The 27,080-nt window shown below is 38.7% G+C and overlaps 1 protein-coding gene across 3 annotated transcripts in view; it reads left to right on the forward strand.

Moving 5' to 3' along the window:
* Positions 1 to 27,080, forward strand: part of DOCK4 (dedicator of cytokinesis 4) — a 480,387-nt gene that overhangs the window by 228,790 nt on the left and 224,517 nt on the right. For all 3 annotated transcript variants that reach the window (XM_010344060.3, XM_010344067.3, XM_003921080.4), the window contains exons 7-8: positions 1,914 to 1,998; positions 9,321 to 9,472. In XM_010344060.3, coding sequence (XP_010342362.3) covers positions 1,914 to 1,998; positions 9,321 to 9,472 — 237 coding nt within the window. The remainder of the gene's footprint in view (positions 1 to 1,913; positions 1,999 to 9,320; positions 9,473 to 27,080) is intronic.

Raw genomic sequence — 27,080 nt, forward strand, 5'->3', positions numbered from 1 at the left:
TGAAGCTGGATTGGTTGCCTTGGTCGCAACAGAGCTCTTCCTTACAAGGCTTTTGGCAGTCTTTTTAAACAAGGGAAGCTCATCTGGGCTGTCTACCTTCCCACATGCCCCAGGGAAAATTAGACAAAGAACTCTAGGCTCCCGGATGAGGGGTGTGGATAGAGATATGGCACTGGGAAGTTCTTGCCTTTGAAACCACACCCCTTGTGGACCCGGGAAGAGAAGTTAACACAGTCCCTCAAGATGACTACATTGTCTGCCTCCACCTCTCCCAGTAGAGAATGTGGGTGGAACAGCTTCTCATAGAAGGAGCTATGAGTAAGATAGGTACCACGATTCATATGTGGTTACAAGTCCTCTTTCCTTTGCTAAATGATATTCGTCAGCAATATTGACCCAGTAGCAGATGATGTCTTATACTGTAGTACAGTAGTTCTCTCTGGGCAGGGAATGGAGGATGGAGAACAGACTTTATTAGACTCCCTGGTGAGATGTAGCAAGGGGGAATGTGGACATTATGAAAACAAATCAGAGTGCCTGTTGTGAGTTAAAAATTAAACTAAAATTAAATAATGGGTGTGTGATTTTTTTTTTTAAGTTTCCCAAAGAGAAACATCATTTAGGAAAATTGAGAAACTGTTTTAGTATCTGAAAGACAGCTCCTGCTGTCAAGGAGGTGACAGCTTTCTAATCTTAAGAACAAATATCCCTCAGGGTGGCTAGGGCAGTGCCTGACTTCAAGTAGGTGCTGAATTAATAAATTTTACTTATGAAACAATGAGTTTTTTGGGGAGGACATGGAAGAATTTCAGGTTTTTTTTTTTTTAAACACAAAAGAAAGCTGTGGTTCTATAATTGGAAGTGTGATGCCAGAAGGCTTCCATGTTAGAGAGAGTGGTGATGTGAAAGAGATGCAGAACAAGTGATCCTCAGAAAACTGAGGATGGGGCCTTGGATGTGGCGATCGAGGGGGCTGTGCTAGAGAAGAGGGTATCTTGGCCTTAAACGATAGGGCATTACACGGGCATTGTGAAGCCTTTGAGATGATCATGAGGCTTAAGGAGATGAACAGAATTGTGTGGCATTGGTGTCAGCATTGTACCATGTGTGCCCTGGAAGGGATTGTACTAACAGGGTCACTGGAGGGAAGGTAACCAGAATATAGTTAGACTCATGTTCCTCTGTTGATGGGAAGACATCACAAATCAATTACTGTACTTGGTACCTCTGAGGCTGGATATAACCTTAGAATACTTTTCAGCACAGCGAGCCATCTGTCAGTCGCAATGAAACCTGACATAAAGGGTTAAGCTATTCTGCCAGCCCACGCCTAAAACTCTTCTCCCATTTCTATTTCCTGCCTTTACTGAGTTTCTCCTAATGACTGACCTCAGAATTTACTGTAAATAAGGGCCATGTGCGAACTGCCTGAGATTCACGTTAGAAACATGTTGACTCTAGACACAGCTAGGTACATTGATGCTAGGTCAAATCCTAATGGCCAAATTTCCCTCTCCTCATCTCCAATTTCTAGAACCAATGATGTCTGGCTCTAGTTTCCATTCACTCCAGTGTGGAAGGCCTTCCCTTGTGAAAATTTGAAGGGTGCTGAAGGCTTCACACCATAGGGGGCTAAGGGCCCAGTAGCAGGAGCATTCCACTGACATCACCAATCCATCCCTCCTGCATTTGCCTGTCTTTCACCCCTTCTGTGTTTCAAGTTTTACCCAGTGTCCAGCCTAGTTACGTTGTCCACCTCAACTGTGGTTAACAAGTCATATAAGGTAAAACTATGGGTGAGAGAAGCATGGTGGGTGATACACCTAACTTCAAAGTGATATAGTAAAAAAAAAAAATTTAACATATTTAATGGAAGTAACTTTTCCCCCAGACTTTTGCAATTTGTTTTCTAGACAACTGGGACTGGACCTGGTGCCTAGGAAAGAGTATGCAATGGTGGACCCAGAGGACATCAGCATTACCGAGCTCTACCGATTGGTAGGTACAGGAAATCTTGGCTCCCAGCCTCACTGCTAAATTTGTGGTTTCCATGGCATTCTTCATACTTGCTTGATTTTGTAAGAACAGGATGTTCCAGGATTAATTTAGAGAAAGTAAAAAGGCTTGAGGGCTGAGGTGACCATGCCCTGGGTACAGTACCGAGACACTTTACCTGCCTGAGAATGACATGATACTCTCCGTTAGATCCTCAACGCCCAGGCATCAGGAAGTCAGTACAAAGACATTTTCAGTTCTTTTGCAAATCTGCTTTTTACCTAGTCTGGTAAAGTGCTTACAAGTCCTGCGTACTTAACTTAACTGTTGTTCTGTAATTAATGGCATCTAGTCATGGCTCAGCAGCATGTTAAACCTCCTCCTGCCCCCATTAGCTCCATATACATATAGTGTGTGTGTGTGTGTGTGTGTGTGTGTTGTATATTAGCACTAGATACACCAACTACTGAAACAGTCTTCTCCTTAGTCTTCAGCTGCTGGATACCCACCCTTCCCAGACCCCAATCCATTCCTAAGTACTGAAGCCCATTAATCATCCGAAAATATTTGATCATATTGCCCATCATGGTCTCACATATGATTTGAGTTTTTTCTCTAGTTACATGGTAAGTTATAGTTCAGTATTTTTGCTTGGCATCCAGGTTCCCCAAATCTGGTTCAATCCACCTTCTGGTTAGCCTTGTATTCTTAAATAATTATATGAAATGTACCTAATCTCTTGATATTAAATGAGATGTAAAAATCTAAAATCAGAGTAGCAGGTGGTTGGGATGGGCTTTCAAAGGCTATCATGCTACGCATAACTGTGCTTTGATCTCGTTACTGCTGCTTCTTACCATAAAGTTCCAAGAAGGACTGCCTATCGGAAATAGTAGACTCCTTTTTGGATGAGCCTGCCTTTGTTGGCATAGCTTTCCAAGCTTATTTTTCTGAGAATAATGGGATATTCTTAACCTGAAGATTATCCATATCTGAAAAATGTGAAGGATAATTTCAGTAAGTCCATTGGGGATATGTCTGATTTGAGAAGGCAGTTCTTAATATTGCTTTCAGATTTTTCCGTGATCATCAAATTGATGTTCAGATTATCTACACTTTATTGTGTCCGTTGGAATAAATTCCATTTTTTAGAGAATATTGTATGCTAAATTTCTTCAGGGTAGTGTGTGTGCTGTTTGCCTTCATCACATCAGTGCTAAACAGAGTATCTGGCATGTAGCAAGAACATAGAGGTCAGTTAGTGGGAGGTGAAGAAGGAATGAATAAGAGCATTCCAAGTTAAAGTCATCACTGCCTCTTAGCTGATACAACAAATATAATCTGTATAGTTTGTCAGTCACATCCTCTGATGTGGCATCTTTTTCTTCATTTAATTAACTCATTGGACATCATATTCTCTCATTTTTAAGAACATATCTAACTTAATTTTAGTTTCTTTAGGGAACACACTGTATCTTCTACCTCTACGTGTTCAAGATAAGTGCTTTTGCACTTAATAAGCACCCAGTCAATGCTTTGGAGATCATATTGTGAAAAGACTGTGTATTATTGGCTCCAGGCAACTACATTTACAATCTATCTCTTTCTTTTACCAGTACTTTGGGTTTTAGATTTATTATTTAATCTCTCAAAGCCTCAGTGTATTCATCTACTAAATGGGGAAATAATTATTTTTATGTTCATTATGAAGATCAGATAAGAAATATATGTAAGAAATTCCTTGACAGGTAATTGCACAACGTGTAAGCATTTAATCAGTGTTCATTCCTTTCTTATCTTTATTTCGTCTGCATTGGAGAGGCAACATGGGAAAAATAATTGATAGTTCATATTAGGATTAGATTTGGCTGTGTCATGTAATAAATAAAAAAATAGAAGCTAAAACATGATAGAAATTTCTCAAGGTATGCAAGTTTAGAAACAGGAATTTCTGGGTTTGGTTGTGGTTTTATTGTATGAAAAGGATTCTAGAGCCTTATCTTTCTGCTACACTGTACATGGCTTCCATCACCAAGAACACCTAGAAGTGCAGTATAGCTCTGAGAGTTTTAACCATCCTATTTGCATTCTGGTCAGTACGAAGGAGACAACTTTCTCTCAGTTGATTCAAATCCTTTAATGAACCTTCCTGGAAGTTCCACACAACACTTGCACTTACATCTCATTGGCAGAGCTTGGGTACACCCCTGTAAATAGTTGAGGATTCCAAGTTTTGGATAAATAACTGATGTCTGACACAAGTATATTTTATTTTCTCGAGTTTGATTTTGCGCGTGTTTAATTTTTTCTGTTCTTTTCATGTAACATTATATATGGGATGGCAAGTTGACTTCACCTTTGTCAACATTCCAGTTGATTGGTAGGTGACTGCCTAGAGTACACTGTGGATAAGATTCCAGGGTCTTGTGTAGCCTCTGATTGATCAGCAATGTCTGCCATTGGTGGGAAAGACAGCAGGAGATATTTTAGTATGTTACAGCTCAGATCATAGTCCAAAGTCTTCATTTTACAGCTGAAGAAAGTAAAACATCATGATTTGACATGAAAACTTAATTTCTCCTCAGTGGCAGCTATACCTTACTACTTCTAAAACAAAGACAGTAGCCCAAGTAAAACTCAAATAATTATCAGTTTCGAAAGAGCATGTGCTCTTCTTTAAGGCAGCTTCTTTTTCTTTTTTCTTTTGTTTCCTCTTCAATTTTTATTTTAAGTTCCGGGGTAGATGTGCAGATTCTGCAGATTTGTTACATAGGTAATGTATACGGTGGTGGTTTGCTGCACACATCAACCCATCACCCAGGAATTAAGCCCAGCATCCATAAGGCAGTTTCTTTTTCAAGTTACTGTTTGTATCCTGGCCTAACAGTAATAAGATTCCCTGTAGCCCTGATCTTCTCTGTTCAACATAAAAGTGACTGACTGTATTGATTTCACCAGGGAGAGTGGGGAGGCACCAACACCAATCCCTTGTTGTTGTTGTTTGGCAATTTATTGTCACTTTGGGTCAGGGACCTCAGCATGGAGGTTAAATGTCCCAACAGAGAGGACGTTTGATTAATTGCTGCTTTTCTTCTTTTACTTCTTTCTAGTCAGTTTCATGTTTGAAACACAAGTGTTTGCATCTTACTAAATTGTATTGCATTGTTCAAAAAAAAAAAGGTCTCTCTTTAGGTTTTTGATAGCACTGTTAGCAGATCTTTCTCACCTAATTGTGTTCATTTAAGCAGTAAAAGTGCCAAACCTCACAGTGTTTGCATATGTCCACCTTGAAACTTTGGTTTAGTGCCAAAGCCAAGATCTTAATCCTTGTATAAGTAAAGAGAACCTTATTAGCCAGCTTCTCTCTTATTTGTGTCCGCAGGTTTCCATCTTTTTGGAAACCTTTCTTGGTTTTATGAGATCATGCATCTGCTTACTCTGCAATCCTTAGTAGGTTAGACTAGCAGATGTCAGATGGAACATAGTGGTTCTCACAAGCAATTCAACCCCAAGGGGATATTTAGCATTGTCTGGAGACATTTTTGGTTGTCACAACAGGAGATGGGAGGGAGAGGTACTATTTGCATCTGGTAGGTAGAAGCTAAGAAAAGCTGTTAGATGTCCTACAAAGCCCAGGGCAGCCCCCACAACAAGGAAATATTTAGCCTAGTTGTCAGTAGCACTGAGGTTGAAAAACCCTGGTGTAGACAGTTCATTCAATAATTACTGCATTATTTGAAGAGTAAAAATTTGAGCCAGTTAAATAAATCTTTGGGATGAATCTATTTCTTTTCCTAATCAAAGGTCTAGTTCAACTGTTAAGCACAGTTAGTTAGAGTAACTGATAGGTATATTTGTAGCCACAAATTATCTCAGACTCTTGAAGTGTGAACTTCTTAATTTTATTGTAATAATATTTTCACAGAGTTTTTTTTTTTAAACAGTTTGCCAAAGTACTGAATTACCAAGAGAAAATGAAAGTAATCATACCTACTTAAGTCCAAATCAGTCCCAGACCTGAAAGAATAGTGGGGATGGGAAGAGGGGTGATTTCAGTGCTAGAGTGTGCCAGATGTGAGGGCCCATGTTAAATGTGCAAAGGGTAGAGTCAGGCAGACTTATTACTAGCATGCATTCAAGAACAAAGGTTTCAAGGCCATAATTACTGAAAAGACGCAACAGTGCATTGTTTAGTTTGCTGTGATTTGCATCTGTCTGCACATGATCCTAATCAGTGATTCTCAACCCTCATTGCCCAGAATCACCTGGGGAGCCTTTAAAACTACCAGTCTCTGGACCCCCAGCCCCTAGAAATTCTAATTTAATTGTTCTGAGATAAGAGCTGGGTATAAGTATTTTTAAAAATCTCTCTTGGGGACTCTAAAGTGCAGCCAAGATTGAGAACCACTGATCTAGATATATTGGATTCTTTGCATGAGTAAAGGAGCTAATTGTTTTTCCTCAATTCTTAGTGAATGTTGTGATTGCTGCAGGGAACTTTGCACTGTTTGGGGTTAAGAGCATATATCTCCTTAAGGTCTATTCTTTTCATAAGGTTTTTACATCTGTTTCTATAGCTCTGGCCCTTAGTAGTCATTCAGTTCTTCATAGTAGCTTGTGCTCTGTTACCCTTTTGAGTAAACATATGTTTTTCTTTTAAGTAAATCAGTAAATAAGTTAGCAATTCTGGTGAGGTAGAGGAGGGATCGGAAGCCTTGTTAGAGATGTATTTTTATGAAATATGATGCTGCTTTTGCCACAGTAAAAAAAAATAATAATAATAATAATTGTTAAGGCGCAAAATAGAGCCACCTTTATAGGAAACAAGGCAGAATTATTCTTTTTTCCTGCAGTTAGAATATTTCTCTGCAGGAACCTGTTTATGGCCAACACATGCCTCAGTGCTTAGGTCTGCTTTTAAAAACAATTTATTTACTCTCCACTTTTACAAAGAGGTTCCCAGTGTACTTGTTGAGTATACACTGATTATAGATGAGTTTAGTTAACTACATTTTTTTCACCTTTTGCTTTTCAAGTAGTTCAAAATAAAAGTTTTAACTTTTAAGCATGAAAAAATTGTAGTGATTTTATGTTGCATTAACACTTGTAAATTTACATGAAATAGCTGGGCTCGGTGGCTCACATCTGTAATCCCAGCACTTTGGGAGGCCGCGGCGGGTGGATCATGAGATCAAGAGATCGAAACCATCCTGGCCAACATGGTGAAACCCCATCTCTACTAAAAATACAAAAATTAGATGGGTGTGGTGGTGTGCACTTTTTGTCCCAGCTACTCAGGAGGCTGAGGCAGAAGAATTACTTGAACCGGGGGGCGGTGGTTGCAGTGAGCTGAGACTGCGCCCCTGAATTCCAGCCTGGTATCAGAGAGAGATTCCGTCTTAAAAAAAAAAAAAAAAAAAAAATTACATGACATTTTGGCTTCAAAATTTGGTGATTCAGTAGTTTTCTAACTCAACTTAAAGGCTTAAAAGATGGCTAGTATAGACATGGGGTCATTTACCTTATTGTTCAACAACGGCTATGGCTCTGTTACAATGGAACTGAAATACCTGAATTTTTTTTTTTAATTGTCAAAGTCATCCAAAAGAGGTAGATTTTTTAGTTGTCTGTGCTATGAAAGTGATAATCTTCCACATCCTTAGCACCTGTTCTATTAATACACATGCCTAGTCATGTGTTTTTCCTGTACTTTATCCTGAGTCAGTGCTATGTGAAGTGTGGTCCAAGTAATGGCTGGACTGTGAACTGTGGGTCTGACTATACAAATGACAAGTAAATGATTAGAAACCTTTATGGCATTTTGACGTTGCCATGGCATTTTTATTGTATTTTAGGAAAGAATCAGTCTGCAGTGAATTAGCAGGAGAACAACCTGCTCCCTCACTGCAAAGCAGTTTGAGGAGCCCTATCCTAGACAGATAAATCCTGCACCCTCCTAACCTTTCAGCTGAAGTGCCGTTTTCCCAGGACGCTTGCCCAGTCTCATGTCAAATCCCCACGTTTATACTCTCATCGTAATCTGGATCTTTAGGCCAAGGGCAGTGGCTCATACCTGTAATCCCAGCACGTGGGCAGGCTGAGGTAGTAGGAATGCTTGAGTCCAGGCGTTCAAGATCAGCCTGGGCAACATAGCAAAACCTTGTTTCTACAAAAAATACAAAAATTAGCTGGGTGTGGTGACATGTGCCTGTAGTCCCAGCTACTCTAGAGGCTGAGGCAGGAGGATCGCTTGAGCCTGGGAGGTGGGGGCTTCAGTGAGCTGAGATTGTGCCACTGCAATCTAGCCTGAGCAATAGAGCAAGATACTGTTTCAAAAATAATAATAGCAATCTGGGTCTTTGCTTCCATTCATCACAGTTGCAGTTTTACATGCATATGTGTGACAATTTTGTTCAGGTTCATGTCTGCTTCCCCTAGTAGACAGACACTCTGTGAAGGCGTGAACTATTTCTGTTTTTACTCATTATTGTAGTCCCAGGGCTAGGCACATAGGAGATACTTGAATGTGTGTTGGGTGAATAATCATCCCCATGCTATCCTCCCTGGACTCATGAATGATTCTTTTTCTCCCTCAAGTTGTAGGAACTCACATCTTGTCTTGCTTCCCAAATGGAGCCTCAACTGGCTGTACTGAGGACGGGATGCCAGGTGGACATAGATGCTATTCCTATCTTTAGACATCTTGTTGGCTTTCCTAGGCCCATCTCCCTATAGCTCCACAGCAAGTTAGAAACATTTTCTAGCTCAAGTGATAGACTATTACTTGCCACAGCCTGTCTCAGACAACTAGTACAACTGTACAGTTTAGTATAACCTAAAAGAACTTCTAATTTTGAGAAATAAGAAGTTATAACTTAGATATAATTTAGTCTATTCTTTAAAAAGATAACTAATAACTTGTTCTCATCTGGGGAGTTGATAACAAAGCAACAGAATTCTTTGAACTTCCTGCTTCCTGAATCTACTCAGTGAGTTGTTATTTTAACATTAATGATTTAAAAAATTTTTCAAGCAAGGTTTCTTGATGATCTATAAACTTCATGGATTCTTGTTTTAGAAGTTGGAAGAAAATTTGGAATTTTTTAACATCCAAAGTTAAACTGGATGTCTTCTGGACTGTTTCTATGTCCAAAAAACATCGACTATATATTTTGCTGTACATTTAGATACCAAATCCACAGCAAAATAAACAGTTATGTCAAAGGACACCACAGTCACACCATAGCTAACAGTTTGTTGGGTCCTGTTATTTTCTTCAGTCCATGCTGATCATGTTTTTGTTGGGGGGGGGGGGTGTCATTCAGATGGAACATCGACATCGGAAGAAAGACACCCCGGTGCAGGCCAGCAGTCACCATCTCTTTGTCCAGATGAAGAGCCTCATGTGTTCCAACCTGGGAGAGGAGCTGGAGGTCATCTTCTCACTCTTTGACAGTAAAGAGAACCGGCCAATCAGGTAACTGCATGTGGAGATAGAAGTTGAATGTCTTAATGTTAGAATGGTGGATATTTGTGATTGGCAAGCTTTAAGATATATGATCTTGTGTACCTTTTACTCCATCAGCCTCAATTTTCTCACCAGTAGAACTCTGAGTTTCTAGGCTGCCTGTCCTTTGGATGTTTCTGTGAGGGATGATGAATGCAACATTCTTTGAAAAATTCAAAAGGGCTATAGAATCAGAACAATTGATAGTAAATGGAAGTATGACATTGATACCAAGTTTTTTATTTGTTTTAATTATTTTGTATTGATAACAAAGAGAAGATACAGATTCTCTGGAGAATTTTGCTTATCACAGTCAGCATGTTATGTCATTCAGATTTTCAGTAAGCCATTATGTCATTCCTATCTTATCTGGATCAAATGGTTTAAAGAGACATCTAAATACGTAGAAACTTTCCCATTAACATTTCAGAGCTGTGAGATGATAAACAATTTCACATATTTCTTTTCCTTTATCAGTTCTCTGAGTCTTACCTATTATAGTTCTCTTTTGGTTCCTTTTCTCTTTCTATATTTAGAAAAAGACATATAGTGGATATTTTGGTTGTTATTTGAAAGTCTCAACTCTTACTAAAACTTTTTTGTCTAAAATTTTTAATATTTGTTTTGAAGTTAAGCACAAAGCTTGCCCTCTTTTAAGTTAAAATTTTCATAGTTAAATTGACGATTTAAATTGATTTAAATTGAATCACACAAATCACACATAATGACCCAATTTTACCATGCTTTAAAAAAATACTTATCAATAAACACTAACAATTGTAGGCAATACAGAGTCACTTTTTTTTTGCGGGGGGCAGGGGATGGAATCTTGGTCTGTCATCCACGCTGGAGTGCAATGGTACAATCTCAGCTCACTGCAACCTCCAGCTGGGTTCAAGCAATTCTCTTGCCTCAGCCTCCCAAGTATCTGGGATTATAAGCACCTACCAACACACCTGGCTAATTGTTGTATTTTTAGTAGAGACAGGGTTTCACCATATTGGCCAGGCTGGTCTCGAACTCCTGACCTCAGATGATCCACCCACCTCAGCCTCCCAAAGTGCTGAGATTACAGGCGTGAGCCACTGCGGCCGGCCCATCATCTTATGAACACAAAATAATCTTAGAGTAATTCTTTTCTAGTAAAATAGATTTCTTTTTCTAGGGAATATTTGTGAAGTTTATTTTTAATGTAGTTACAACCTTAAAATCTTTGTTGAAGTAATTTATATTTTAGTCATTATCTACTAGTAAGTGTACTTTTTATTTCTTGACAGTGGACTATGTCCATAGAATTTAGATAGTGGTGTTTTCGTGCAGCAGGGACAAAATTGATGAGGTGTGGAAATAACAGTGGTAATACAGTTTTTAAAAACCTACTTTCTACACTGCTAGAGAAAATGAATCAGTGTGTTAGAAGAACTTCGCCTCTTTACAAATCAGTACCACTAAGAAGGGAAGTAAAAGGCATGAAAACTGATCTAAGCTACACTTTAGAAATGCGAAAGACTATTTAGAGATATTTGTTTATATATTGAAGTGTGTCTGGTTTATGGCTAGTTTAGTTTAACAAAATCTTTATAACATTGTCTGTATAATATATGATCTCTTTAATATGCTTTATAAACTATATGAAATGTAAAAGGAAGAACTAAAGTTTTTCTTTTGCTCATTCCTGTTAAACTAAAGTTTTGTTCGTTTGTTTGTTTGCTTGCTTTTCTTTAAGGCAGAGTCTCATGCTGTCGCCCAGGCTGGAGTGCAGTGGCACATTCTCGGCTCACTGCAACCTCCACCTCCCGGGTTCAAGTGATTCTCATGCCTCCGCTTCCTGAGTACCTGGGATTACAGACACCCGCCACCATGTCTAGCTAATTTTTGCATTTTTTTAAGTAGAGACAGGGTTTTGCCATTTTGGCCGAGCTTTGTCTTGAACTCTTGGCCTCAAATGATCACCCACCTCAGCCTCCCAAAATGCTGGGAATACAGGCATGAGCCACTGTTCCTGTTCACCTGTTGAAGTAAAGTTTTTGTGGGATACAAAGTCTCTTTTGCCACTAATGCTCAAATTGCCTTATCATAGGATTATACTAACTTGGGATTAATATTAGCTTGTCTCTAAATGTTATCTTACAAACATTTTCAGATTTTCTCAAACATTCCTTATAGGTGTTGATCTTCAGAGTGCCCCTTATTTTATTCCTATTTACTTAGTAAAAGTAAGATAATCACCTGGGTACAGGGTCCGCCAAAATGTTGTGTTTGTGTTCCCCAAGTTCAAGCCAGGAGCTGGGCAGCTTTCCCGGTCTGTCATGCGGCTGGGCTGCCATGCCTGCCTGCTCCCCTCTGTTGTCTCCCTCCATTTTTCCCTCCCTCACTTCCACCTTCACCCTCTCCTTTGTCACCCTCCTCCCTATCCCTTTTCCTTCCTCTCCCTCTCTCTGCATCCCCCCAGCTCTCTTTCTCTCCCTCTCTCTCTCTACACACACACACACACACACACACACACACACACACACACACTCCTTCAATATCCCACCTGATCTATAATGGTCCTAGGAGAAATCAAGTCAATCCCTTCCCATTGCTTCCCCTCACTGCATTTGGTTATCTGTGGCTCTCACCTCTCAAACTCACAATCACCATAAAGGTGATTGGCAAAAGAATGAATAAGAATCACAATATATGCTTACTAGATGTTTGGAACAGTGTCAGATTTGTCTTCTTGATGTTTCTGAGGCCTCAGGCTGCACAGTGATTGTTTTCTTTTAGGAAGTGTTCAAAACCTTGTAATGAGTGAGTTTGGTTCAAACTGCTGGGAACACAAGGCAGTTCACTGTCCCTGTGTGAAGAGGCCTTAGGATGTACAGATCTGAAGACTGGGCTTGACTCTTGTCTCTGCAGTTGATGGTGACTCTGCAGCACTGACCCCTTTACTTCCTTCTATTTTTTCTTTTATCTTGGAACTGCTAACAGTTCTTGCTCCCTTTATCCCACTTGACATAGGTAATGAGTATCAAATGCCTGCATCTTCTCAGAAAAAGGTACAGCGAATATGAGATATGATTTTAGGGCATTGTTATATTCTTATTTGTGAGTGTTTTAAAATTTTGTATTTCTTTTAAATGTTTTATTTTAGAAACATTTCCAACATGTATTGTAAGGAACCCTTATGCACTCTCCACAAGCTTCAACAACTATCAGCAAAAGGTTGATCTTGTTTTAACGACAATCCTTTCCAATTTCTGTCTTTACCCCCAGATTATTTGGACGTAAATTCCTGACCTCATAACATTTTCAAATGTAAAAATGGGATTATCATCTAAAAAATTAATATTCCTTTAATATCACTAAATATTCGTTTGGCATTGGATTCAGGTTTCTCCTATTGACTCATAAATATCATCTTACAAAATTGTTCAAATTGAGACCCAAATAAAGTTTATATATTGCAGATAAGTCTTATATGTAAATTTCAGCTCTAGCTTCCCTCTCCCTCTTAAATTCCTGGAACTTATTTTTCATTTGATTTATTTCTTTTTGAGAGTTCAAAGTCTGATTGCAGACATTGAAAATCAGTAGACAAAAGATAGTATAGTTAAGTGAATGCTCCTGTTATTAAATAGGATGGTTAGTGCTCTAATTTATAAAAAGTAAAATGCCACAGGAAAGGAAGTCATTATACGAAAAATATTCTTGCACACTCATGTTTTCAACAGCACAATTTGCAATTGCAATAATATGGAACTAGCCCAAATGCCCATCAATCATTGAGTGGACAAGGAAAATGTGAGATATACATGCACCATGAAGTACTCTTCAGCCATCAAAAGGAATGGAATAATGGCATTTGCAATAACCTGGCTGGAATTGGAGACCATTATTCTAAGTGAAGAAACTCAGGAATGGAAAAGTAAACATTGTATGTTCTCACTCATAAGTTGGAGCTAAGCTATAAGTACACAAAGGCAGAAGAAAGATACAAGACTGTGAACTCAGGGGAAAGGGTGAGAGGGGGATTAGGGATAAAAAACTATGCATTGGGTACAGTGTACACTGCTCAGGTGATGAGTATACCAGAATTTCAGAGATCACCACTAAAGAACTTCTTCATGTAAAAAAATTAATAAAAAAAAAATTAAACAAGGACAGAGAAGTAGAGATGTGGTAAAGCATGGGATAAGTGTTAATATCAGAATGTAGATAATATGTATACATGTGTTCACTGGAGATTGTTTTTGTTTATATTAAATTACCATAATAAATGCTAAAAAAAACCTTTTTCTTTTTAAGTAAAATACAGCCTAAATGATCTTTACAGCTTCTGTTTGACCACTGATCACAGAACGTTACCTTGTTCAGGTACAAGTGGAGGGACCAACATGTGTAAACCTGTAGAGGACGGATTAGGAAACAGGATGTTTATTCCTCACATAAGACAGATAACTGGTTAGTACTTTGCAAAAGAAAATTTCCTTCCTTTAAGAAGCAAACAACCAGCATTTATTGAGCACTAACCATATACCATACTCTGTTCTAAGTGCTTTAAATATACTATTAGCAATAATTTTACAGAAGAGGAAGCCAGGGCACCGAGAGGTTAGAGAAGGTGACCAGGCTTCTTAAGTGGCAAAAGGCAGAACAGAGCTGCAGATCCCGTGCTCTGGCCCAAAGCCTGCCCTCTGAACCATACCACCAGCGATCGCATCACAATCATTCCCTAAGTGCCTTAGTATTTGTCTGGAAGTTTCTATAGTTGAACAGGATTTTATTGGTCAGAATTGGGGCTTTAGAGACTGATAGTCTTAATATTAAATTGTTATGACTTCTTGATAATGGTAACACTGAAACTGATATAGGGCCTCAGAAATCGTCTGTGCTATAGAAGTTGGGTTTTGAAATTGAGTCCTTCTCAAAATACTTTCAAGAATAGCAAAGTGGCTCCTCCAGCTACCCATGGTGTGGAAAGGAAAGAAGGCCAAGAGAAAGAAGGTGGCCATGACCTCTGTTGTCTTAAAAAAGCAGAAGGCCAAGAAAGTGATAAATCCCCTGTTTGAGAAAAGGCCTAAGAATGTTGGCATTAGACAGGACATCCAGCCTAAAAGGGACCTCCCCTATTTGTGAAATGACCCCACTGTATCAGGTTGCCGATATCCCCCATGGGATGGCTCTTTGCCACAGCAGCCTGATACAGTGGCTGAAAGTGCCTCCTGTGTTAACCAGTTCACTCACGCCTTGGACCGACAAACAACTAGGCAGTTGCGTAAGCTTGCCCACAAGTACAGACCAGAGACAAAGCAAGAGAAGAAGAGACTGTTGGCCCAGGCTGAGAAGAAAGCTGTGGCAAAGGAGATGTACCCACTAAGAGACTACCTGTCCTTTGAGCAGGGTTAATACTGTCCCCACCTGGGTGGAGAACAAGAAGGCTCAACTGATGGTGATTGCACATAACGTGGATGCCATTGAGCTGACTGTCGTCTTCTCTGCCCTATGTCATAAAGTGAGGGTCCCTTATTGCATTATCAAGGGGAAGGCAAGACTGGGACATCTAGTCCACAGGAAGACCTGCACCACGCTTGCCTTCACACACTTTAACTTGGAAGACAAAGGAGCTTTGGCTGAGCCAGTGGAAGCTATCAGGAACAATTACAACGACAGATAAGATGAGATCCACCATCACTGGAGAGGCAATGTCCTGGGTCTAAATTCTGTGGCTCACGTTGCCAAGCTGGAAAAGGTAAAAGCTAAAGAACTCACCACTCAACCGGATTAAATGTACACTGTTGAGGTTTTTGTACATAAAAATAATACTTCTTAAAAAAAAAAAAAACAAAATAGCAAACTGGCATCAATTCTCACTCTATGCTAGTGATCAAAATAATAGATTAAGTACTTAGATGTGTCCAATACAAAAGCAGCCCGCATGTAAAAGTATTCCCCTTCTTGTTCACACAGTGAAATTGTGAAGCACGTAATATCTTCTCAGTACCAGGAAGAGTGCATTTCCTGATAAGAACTTATCATTGAAACTGCATCATATTTAGAAAGCCCATTAATTTTTGTCTCAAAACAATTACTGAATATGGCTGAAGGCAGCCCAGAATGTTAGGCCCGCAAAGTGTGTTCTGGACACCTCTTGGAGTGACTAAAGATTCAGGCCCATTCCGAAAACATCCGGCTCAAACACACCTGCTGCAGGCCTCTTTTCCAGTTAACCTTCCTCACTTGTTGATGTCACAGCACCAGCCCAGAGTCTCCTGAAGGCGCAGCTACACTGGAGCAGCAAAAATCACATACTTACTTGAGATGTGTACGGTCTTGACACAGTTTCTCTCTCTAAAAGATAATTATTAGTTTTATAAAATGAGTTTGCCAGATTTTTACATGAGCCCATTGTTTTTAGAGAATATTTATCTGGTTGAAAGTTTATTATTTCTTCAGCCCACAAGGGTATAGCTGGGAAAGGCAGGGAATCAATTCTCTGGAAATCATCTGTAATTTTATTACATTCATTTAATACTTACATAATGCTTATTATATTCCAGGCATTGTTCTAAGCTCTTTAAGAAATATTAGTTTAATTAGCCCTTGTAACACTCTATAAAGTGAATACTACTAAGTTTTTATAGCTGGGGAAACTGAGACACAGATTTTGTTTGTTTGTTTGTTTTTTAAATAACTTTCTCAAGGTCATACATCTGATACATGGTGGAGCTGGTGTTCTAACATGGCAGTTTATATAGGAATTGGTATTCTTAAACACTGCTCTACACCCATACTCATCATGTATAATATCTATAGGATTCTGTATTCTTCATCCACCTGTTTTTACTGACCAGAGTATAGTAAGGGGTCTGTGGACGGTTTGTTTTTTTAAGCAACTAGAGTAGGAGGGACTTGACCTCGTTAAGAATTGACAGGAAAGATCCAGTAATGAGGGAGAGGGGAAATCACTGATCGTTCAAGGTCCCTTAGGAGGCATCAGGAAGCAGATTTGAGTTTGCAGATGGGGAGATTAGCCATGAGCCAGAGAAAGGAAGAAACAGAAGAATGTGGACTTGCATAAACTGAGGTATAGGATTGGGCATATGAGTTTTTGTTGCATAAAAACAAACTACTTAGCATTATTTGCTACTGTGTCTCCTTTAGCTTGCATTCAAAATTGGCTTCTGCACTGCATGATGGTAGAAAGAGTCACGGTGTTTATGCTTTCCATAGGTTATGCAGCGGCGGATGTGTATATTAATTCCTATCTTTCCTATTTTGGCGTATGTCGGTTAATCTACAACAGACAGTAAATTGTATGGACCAGTGAAAACAACGCTGTTCACTGGTTGACTACCTCCCTTATAGTTTTCATTACTTTGTTTACTGATGTACTCTAAGACTTCATTAGTTAAAGTTGTAAATTTGTTTTGGGACTAATCTATTAATGTATTACATTATCATCAGAGAATATATTTAATAGGACCTGAGTGCCACCAGTTGGTACTGAGCTGGCATAGGGCTGCTCATGCATGTGAGCTGCTGGCGTGGGCTTTTATTTGAGAAAATAGCAACAGGGTAGTACTTCTTGAAAAAGCGTTATCCCAATGATTACATACAAAAAGTATTATCCTAGTAATTAAGTGCAGATGAGGTTTACTGACTGCTTGTGACTTATTCACATACTTTTCGGAAGCTAGGTATTTTTCCTAACGTCACACCATTAAACTCTCCATTTTTCTTGAAATGCTTCATTTCCATATAAATTTTATATTGCCTGTAATTACCTTATATTTGGTATTCATTCCATTCTGTCATTTAAGGAAAGGAATGAATGCAATTGGTAAGGTATAGATTTTTTAACATATGGAAATGTGGATTCATACTGAACTCTGAAATACATCTGGACATCTCTTCACCTTCAAGACACATAACATTCTGTGTTTTGTGCACCACATAGTAACCTAAGTGGCCAGATTCTGGAGTCAGATGGCAAGAGTTCAAGCCCTGGCTTTGTCATTTAGTAGCTACATCAGCTTTGGCAAGTTAATTCATGTCTCTCAAGGCTGTTAACTTGTCGGCTAAGCAGAGAAAATAATAATACTTTTCCCATGGGATTATTGGAGGATTAAAGCTACTGTAATACTTTCCACCTGATAATTGGTCAGTAAATCCTAGTTCTTAGAATGATTATTTTTTAAAACCAGTACAGAAAAATATACTTTAAAATAACCAGAAATAATATGTGTTGGTTGCTCTTGAAGTCTTAAATATGTTTTGAGGAACTTTTTTTTTAGGTATATGGCATTATCGTTATGTAATATTTATAGAGACCTGCTAGTAAACAGATAAAATGAAATCAGAGGTATAATTTGCTTTAAAATACTTCACCAATAGAAGAACAAGAGAAAGACGCAAAAAGGAGAAAAATGACAAAGTATGTGGAGAAAGTATGACAAACTTTCTTGGTTATGAATTCCCTGTGATAGGTATATGAGCTCTTGGTTGAATTTCTGGAATATAATATATATAGTTAATGAATTACCTGTATATAGGTGGTAAAGCAATGAGAAAAGACTTTTTTTTCCAATCTCTTTAAAGGATATTAGATTGGTTATGTCGCTAGCCCCATAGATGATGGTCTGAATTCCATTTTGCCTAGAATAATATACTTGTTATATGAACGGACAGTTATGTTTTTCATAATGTATTTGACAAAACTGAAGAGGAGTGTTTTCCTAGTGGTCTAGGACATTGAGTATTATATCACACTTAGGTTATAATAGTATTCCCCTTGCGCGTGAGCCTTGACTCAGGTTTAAAATAGGCAGCTTTTAGAAGATTACTAAAGATTTTGTGAGAGAAAATACCTTGTATGCTTAAATCCTTAAAGAATTTCTGCCTTACAGGCAAAATCAGTACCACCTTCCTAGAAATTCTAAGTAAGTATAAGTTTATCCTTCCAAAGGTGAGAGAATCCCACTTGTAAGAATGCACATCTCCTCTACCCATTTGCTTGTTCATTCACTTACTGTGAAAGTGTGTAAGAGTAAGTGAAGTGTTGTGTGCCAGCTGTACGAGGCTCTTTGAACCTTTTTAGAGGTTCAACGGTGAATCCTGAAGCAATGGCAGAAGGGATCCAGACACAAGTGAAGCAATCTACTTTGAAAAAGCGGGAGGACGCTTCTTTTATTAATGTGGAGGATGAGGGCAGTGCAACAGGTGTAAAATGCTGAGATGGAATCAAGAGACTCTGAGTTTGTGGCCTTGATCTTTTGTAAGTAAAGGGGGAAACTAGATCAGCTGCCATTGGAGAGCAAAAGAGAGGACGGGGGAGCTGAGGACTGAACGTGAGTTGTAGGAGGAAGGCGAGCAGACTTGGACCAAACGTATGATAGGGGTCCATCAGTCCAACCCCTGGGCATGCATCTAAAGGAAATAAAACCAGTGTGCCCAAGAAATATCTGCACTTCCATGTTTACTGCAGCACTATTGGCAATAGCCAAGATGTGACGTCAACCTAAGTGTCCATCAACAGATGAATGGATAAAGAAAATGTGGTACATATACCCTATGGAACCTATGGAATACTACTCAGCCTTACAAAGAAGGAAATTCTGTCGTTTGGGACAATACAGATATACCTGGGGGATATGATGTTGAGTGAAATAAGCCAGGCACAGAGAGAGACAAATAGTGCATGTTCTCACTGACATGTGGAGAGTAAAAAGTTGAACTCATAGTAGCAGAGAGAGAAAAAGGGTGATTATCAGGGGTTAGGGGAGGGAATTTTGAAAAACAGGGGAGAAAATTTCAGTTGGATAGGAGAAATAAGTCCAAGAGAGCTATTGTACAACGTGGTGGTTATAGTTAATAGCAATGTATTAGATACTTGCACATTGCTGAGACAGTAAATTTTACGTGTTTTCATCACCAAAAATAAAAGCACATGAGGTAAAGCACATGTTTTACCTCACGATAGATTAGCTTGATTTAGCCATTCCACAATGTATACATATTTCAAAACAACATGTTTTATTTAGAATTGATAAATATATACAATTTTCATTTATCAACTCTATTTTTTTTTTTTTTTTTTTTTTTGAGACAGAGTCTTAGTCTGGAGTAAGACTCTTACTTACAGTCTTAGACTGGAGTGCAGTGGTGTGATCTTGGCTCACTGCAACCTCTGCCTCCCAGGTTCAAGCAGTTCTCTGGCTCAGCCTCCTAAGTAGCTGGGACTACAGGCGCATGTCACCACGCCCAGCTAAATTTTTTTAATAGAGACAGAGTTTCACCGTGTTAGCCCGGATGTTCTCGATCTCCTGACCTCGTGATCCACCCGCCTTGGCCTCCCAAAGTGCTGGGATTACAGGTGTGAGCCACCGTGCCTGGTTCATTTGTTTTCAGTTCTAAGTAAATGAATAAGTAAAATGTTAAAAATGTATAAATACTTCAGTGTCAAAAAGAAAAGCATGATAGAGACTGAGTGAGGGCTCATAGAATTGCTGAGTGCAGTGAGAGACGCACCAATGGGAGACGTCTGAAATTGCTAGTGCATCTGGGCTCCCAAGTTAGCTTTTGCTGGACGTGCTTAGCAAATAGGAATCAGAAGCAGGAGAAAAGGTTGGGGACTGAAACATCATAAGTAGAAAAGAATAAGAAAATTTAGAATTCTGTGTGACAAGGAGAACCTAAGAAGTTACCATCATTGCAGAGGTTGATATAATCTAATAGCCTTTTCAGTTTTAAAAGGAAATGAAAGAAACGTCTTCTTTTGAAAAGACTCAGTTGCTAGGAAAATTTTTCAAGAGCTTACAGAAAAAGCTGTTAGGGAGAATTGTTATTTGACCGAGACTAGTACAAAATGCTAATATTTTTGTGTATGTATGCTAATACATGGCATAGTTAAGAGAGCAGATATGGCTTCTTAATTCCATCCACTGTGCTAGCATTTCTTGTTTCATACATTATTTACAACGTATAGTATGATCACACAAGTTCAGCATCTATGTTGTTACATGAATTAGGAGCATTTATTGTTTTGAACTTCAGAAATCAGGGACATAGATCCCTTTTTGTAGTTTCATGTTGTAAAATCAACTAAAAAATGTGACCTCTCCAAAGCAGAGTAATAATGTAGGGAAATTGTCTGACTGGCCAGACGTGCAGAGAGTACAACTTTGAGAACAAAAATAGATGGAGAAGGCATTCAGAGACCCTCCTTGGATTGTGGCAGTATCAACTATTCTGTGCGGCCCAGAGCATTTCCTGCCATGTCTAGACATGCTGGCACAGATTTCTCTGTGGGTGTCTGCCTGTCAGTGACCCGCAGCGACCTTCCCTCGGGCCTCCTGTTGAAAGGCACTCCTGCTTTCCGCCTGCCTCTTCTCCGTCATTTGATTGTTCCAGCAGGTGCATGAAATGTGGGGTTGTTGTCACTTCAGAGTTAATCAAATTTGTGGTTTACTCCCCCTTTGGTCACACTTCTGTGTCACATAAATAATAATAATTGCTTTAGAGATGTTCTGATGTCAATAATGGGAGAGTTTTCAATATGAAATGAGCCAGGAGGAGGATCTAAATTAATACAAAACAAGCAAAGAAATGCTTTTATTAATATTGACAGCAACCAGGGTAGAACTGATTCACTTTTTTCTCTGTAGCATTTTAAGAGCCATACAATTCTAGTTGTTTTTGAAGTTGTAAATTACTGCATCATTATAATGTGTTATTATAATAATAGGTGGCTAGAAATTCCAAGTTTCAGAAAACCAAAAACTCATAGAGTCAGTGAACTCAGATCTGGCTTTCTCTTTCTCTTTCACTCTAAGCTCTGATTATTCTAGCTACTTGTCTCTTTTTACTTAAATAGTGCAGAATTTTAGAAGGTGACCAGAAGGTCCTTTTACCCCTATTCCTGTGTTTTAAAAGATAACCAGACCAATGTTCTTTTCACAGATTCGGGTCATCTCTATCTTTCTTCCTTTGGCCTGTGTCTGCTTCCTTTGGCCTGTGTCTGCTACCCATAGGGTATTCAGAATTGTTTAGTTTTCCTAAGTTCCCTGCAAGATAAGCTATGGTCACACACAGCAACTCACCTCACAAGGACTTCTTTGGTATTCAATGTCATTTATGTTGTAAGACGGCTCAGCATTAACAAAGGAATTATTAATGATTTATTTCTTGTTAGTCCCTTTTCTAAAGACAAGACTTTGCCCTCTCATCATCTAGATGTTTCCAGCACCTTGTAGAGTGCCTGACACAGGGTGGGGATTGATGCCATTAAAGGAAGCTTACAAGTCTTTCATTGTTGTTGAGGCAAAGCATTAAGAGATCGTGCTATTATTATCTTAATATTTGCTATCATCTTTCCACTGCAGCTGGGATGTGCTTATTACGAAGAGAGAGTGCTCGAAGTGCTGAGTGCGCCAAAAATGTTTATAGAGTCATTTCATGTTACGCAGTGTTAGTAAGAACTTGTGCTCTCAGCCCTGTCTCTAGGGAAGCATCATTTGCAAACACAGTCATGCCAAAAAGTACATAAAAATTGTTGGATAAATGTGTAGCATCTTCCTGTAAGTCATTTGTATGTAGAGATTTTGGACTACATGTTAAACAGAGACTGCATCTTCTTTTTATTTCAGTTGAGCTTTATAAAGTTCACACTATTCCTGTCGAATTGCTGATGTTCATATGTTCATTCATTCATTTATTCAGCAAACAATTATTGCTGTCCTTCTCAGGGCCTGGCACTTATGTGGACACTGGGAACATATCACTGAATAAAACAGGAACAAAAAATTCCTACCTTCACACCATTTATTAATATGTTGTAAGACAATTCGACAGTGACAAAGGAATTAATAATGATGCTGTCCTTGTTAGTTTCTTTTCCAAAGATAAGACTTTACCAGTAGACAGAGCTTATAGTCTACTGATGTTCAACATACTCGAGCAAGTATTTTTTTCCAGGGTGTTTAGGAATATGGTATACCTCTGAGGATTTTACTTGAAGTGAACTTTGGGATTTCTAAAGTCTTCTGAACTTAGAGTCATGGCTGTCTTTCTTAAATAAACAGTCAATCAAAATCATTTCCTTAATTCAACAGTTTCTGTATCATTCCTTTGTGTGGTATCCAGTATGCAATTTTTATTTCGCAAAGGTGTTTCACATGTCTAAAGCAATGGTTCCTAACCTTTTCAGTGCCTAATATACTTGTTCTCATAGACATTAGACATTAACATTTGCCTGTTAAGCTTTGTAGTTTCCAGGTCAAAAAAGCACCTGATCTTCAAAAAATGTAGTTGAATGAGTCATCTAATTAATAAGTAGTATTTAGTGATGCTTTAGATAATTTTCATTTTTTAAAGTTATAATAAATATAAAGAATCTGTCAGTAAGCTGTTGTGTCCATCGGTAAGCTATTGAAATGAAAGTTTGATTTTGGCTTGTAAACAAAAATGTATCTGAGGCAGATCTCAATTGATTTAGTTTATTTTGCCAAGGTTAAGGACATGCACCTAGGAGACAGGTCTATGCCATTCTCCAAAGATGAGAATATTGAGAGCTTCAGTATTTAAAGGGGAAAGGCAGGCTGGAGGGGAAAGAGGGAGATGGTCACATTACTGAATCCACATGTTGCAAGGGAAAAAGAGTAGGTATGGGAATAGTCAATTATGTATTCATCTCACGCTCAGTAAATGAACACTTTATAAACAATAAGGTGAACATAGAGTAGCTACCTGTGGAGATATGTAACCTTTTATCTGTAGTTCTCTGCTTCATAACAAAAGGAAAGGAAGCTTCTTGCATGACTCAGCTTTCAGCTTAATCTTTTTCCCTTTGGCAGAGTGAACTGGTGGTCTCAAGTTTTTATTTTTCTTTCACAGACTTAATTTCATTAAAAAAAGAAAATGTTTTTAAGATAATAAATGCGTGAAAGATTTACTTACTGTTTTTGCAGGACTTGAATTATATGGATTTTTAGTACTTATTCTGTGTTTATGGCTTTTTGCCTTTTTAAGAAACTGCATGCATCAACTCAGAGTACCTATAAAGAGCTCAGGTTTACTTTAACGTTCCTTATTATAGATACATTCCTAACGAAAAGATGTTAGAAAGGTCAGAATAATTTCCGAATATAGATCAGAGTGATTCTTTTCTCATAAAATGTCAAAGATAGAGTATTTACAGTGATCAAGTGATATAAATTCCCAGAACAATAAGCACAACACATTCTGCCTACATATAGGCTTTCTTACTTCATGGTGCCTGTTTCTGTTAACCAGATCCTATCTGTGCCTACTTTTGGTTACTCCTCTAAGGAACTCATTTTTTAGTGAAATTCTTAATAAGTTCCCTAGAGAAGACTCAAGCAAGTATTTTTCTCAGTTTGGTTATACAGTGGGCCTCTTTCTAAGGATTTTACCTGAAATGAACTTTGAGATTTCGAAGGTCTCAGGTCTTCAGAACTTAAAGTCATTGCTGTCTTTCTTAAATCAACAGTCAATCAGAATCATTTCTTTAATTCATTTACTTAACGTCAATTACTTAATCTGATAACAAACAGCACAGAAGATGTGAAACAGCAGCTGATCTGAACATTATTTGTTTATAATTTTTAAAAGTGTTATATCCCTTTTTTTAATTAAATTTTACCTTCCTAAAAATTCTTTCCTAAAATTTTACCTTTCCTAAAAACAAAGATATTTGTGTCAGATATCTTTATTTTTATGCAAAGGAAAATAGCATGAAGTGCTTTACAATAATCCTGGCTAGTTAGTAAGAAAGAATTGGCTTGTTATTGAAAATTGGAGTTGACTATAGTTTAAAATGTATCTCCTGTTGGCCTGGTGTGGTGGCTCATGCCTGTAATCCCAGCACTTTGTGGGCTGAGGCGGGCAGATCACAAGGTCAAGAGTTCCAGACCAGCCTGACCAACATGGTGTAACCCCTTCTCTACTAAAAATACAAAAATTAACTGTGCGTGGTGGTGCATATCTGTAACCCCAGCTACTCGAGAGGCTGAGGGCAGGAGAATTGCTTGAACCGGTGAGGTGGACGTTGCAGTGAGCCAAGATCGTGCCACTGCACTCCAGCCTGGGTGACAGAACGAGACTCCATCTCAAAAAAACAAAGGTGTATCTGCTGTTGTATCATTCAACTAAACCCGAATTCTTTATGTGCCAATTAGGCCATCACATCATTTGGTTGCTTAGTCCTCAACACTCAATTATTTGTAAGGTGCATATGGGCTTGAGCATTAATAGTTTTGAAATAAAACAGCATCTATCTCCTCTTTAGGTAAACTCTGGAAACAGTTGTATCAAAGGTCTTCCTCTTTCCATTTCCCTTTAATCAGAAGAGCTCATGACTCTAACTTTGCTGTAGTTTTAAAATTAGAAAGCACATTAATAGTCTTATCGAGGAAGACTTGCTTGAGAAGTTGCTTTCATTTATCGCCAAGGAAAAACTCTGTCATTTGTGTTGTCATTGGGAGAAAGAGGGGAAAAGTCTTCGACCCTAAGATACCAGGCGTACATTGCCTGTTTTTTGGTATACATGACTGTCATAAAACACAGTTCAGCAATTCTGATTAATTAAGACTAGGGCTTTTGGGTAAAAATAGTGATCCTTTAACATGGCTGGGCTTTAAACAAACAGGAAGCTATGAGGTCCATCCTGACTCAGGCCTGGGCTTTATACAACTCACCAGGAGAATATTTTACACAATCAGGTTGGGAACCGCTGATTAAAAGGCCCGTGGGTTTCTTCTGTTTACCACTGATTATTTCCTGTACATAATGTACATAGGGCACCCATTCTCATGTCCTTTGTCTCTGCAGTCATGAGCGCCAAAGCCCATAGTCCAGAAGCCACTGCAGAGCTGCCAGCACACCTTCTAGCTGCTTCCCAAGGTATCCTGCCTGAACTGAGGAAGCACCAGTTTCTTAGGGTCATAAATACAGCAATTGATAGAGCAGCCGGAGCTGTTTTGACTTGTCCTTTACCGCTCATTCTAGGAGAGAGCACAGTAAGAGCTCTCTTCATAGTGTTGGGGAGGAATATAATTTTTTCTTTAATCCTCATAAGTTCTTACTTGGAATGGTCCTCTTTATCAAAATACAAATTAAAAAGAGAAAAACAGAAGTTTACTGACATGCATATTTTATACACACATGGTATATATTAATACCTGGGGAATGAGAAATTCTCAAAAGAGGTGGATTTGAATTCCAGCTTACATAGCATCTTCAAGAAAGAACAGTAAAGTTTGGAGAAATGACAAAACCAGAGGACTTGAAGTGTCTCGGGGAGGCAACTTCTAGGAAGGCAAATAACTGGCAGACAAAGGCGAGTTGGTCAAGAGTGTTGGCAGGGATATACCTGTGGTGCCATCTCCAGGCCTGTAACGTTTAAAGTTGTCATCACTCTGTTCTCCCTGGTAGAAGAAAGGGCAGGCCCATGACCTTACCACCCTGAATGTGCCTGATCTTGTTTTATCTCAGAAACTAAGCAAGGCCAGACCTGTTAGTACTTTGATGGTATAAGAGGGGCAAGATTTCTTTTGTTTTTGTACATCTTTGCATTGCCTTTAGGCAATTAGAGGGAAGGCAGAGAGCTTTCCAGCACCTACTTCTTAATTACATTTAGCTCAATAATTCTTACACCAAAGAGGCATATTTTGGGGTGCCATATTCTGGTCTCCCACAGCAGATTGCTGGATATATCTTACACTATTAGGCAGAACATTTGAGAGAATGCAGGAGAAGCAGTGAAATAGAAACAATTCAGATCACCTTACATTTGTATTCTGTTGCCTTTTAGGGAGAGGGTCCAGGGTCAGCACTGTGAAACCATCCTCTTGGCTCTTCTCATTATTCCTTCATCAGTCTTACCACCCCTTAGCTTTTTGTGTGTCTCTCTTCATACCTACTCAGTGTAGAATGGGAATTAATTGTTACCCTTACAGTCCTCACACAGCATAGGCATAGTTAATTTTTTTTTTTTGGAGGCAAAGTCGCATTCTGTTATCCCATCTGGAGTGCAGTGGTGCAATCTCAGCTCATTTTAACCTCTGCCCCCTGGGCTCAAGAGATCCTCCCACCTGAGTCTCCTGAGTGTCTGGGATTATAGACATGCACCACCACAACCGGCTAATTTTTTTTTTATTTTTTGTAGAGACAAGGTTTCACCATTGAGGCCGGTCTTGAACTCGGGCTCAAGTGATCTAGCCACTTCTACCTCCCAAATTACTGGAATTTCAGGCATGAGTCACTGTGTCCAGCTTAGCATAGTTATATTTAAGACAAATGACTGCTTTTTCAAATATGCCACATGGTCTTTGGTTTGGGCTTTTTTTTTTTTGTAAAATTGGTTTGTATGAGTATAAAAGAATATGACAGTTGTTTTTCAAATTAGTTTACTAGAACATGACCGTCTAAATGATTTCTCTCTTGTTACTGTTCTTCTTGGAGACCATAAATCTATTTCAATGATATTTAACTGTTGAAAATTATTTTTCAAGTGTTCTTTGTAATTTTTTGCTGATTGATTAGCTTGCTAATGTTTCTCACAACATGTTTCAACCCA

The sequence above is a fragment of the Saimiri boliviensis genome, chromosome 10 (genome assembly GCF_048565385.1).
Source record: "Saimiri boliviensis isolate mSaiBol1 chromosome 10, mSaiBol1.pri, whole genome shotgun sequence".
Taxonomy (NCBI): Eukaryota; Metazoa; Chordata; class Mammalia; order Primates; family Cebidae; genus Saimiri; species Saimiri boliviensis.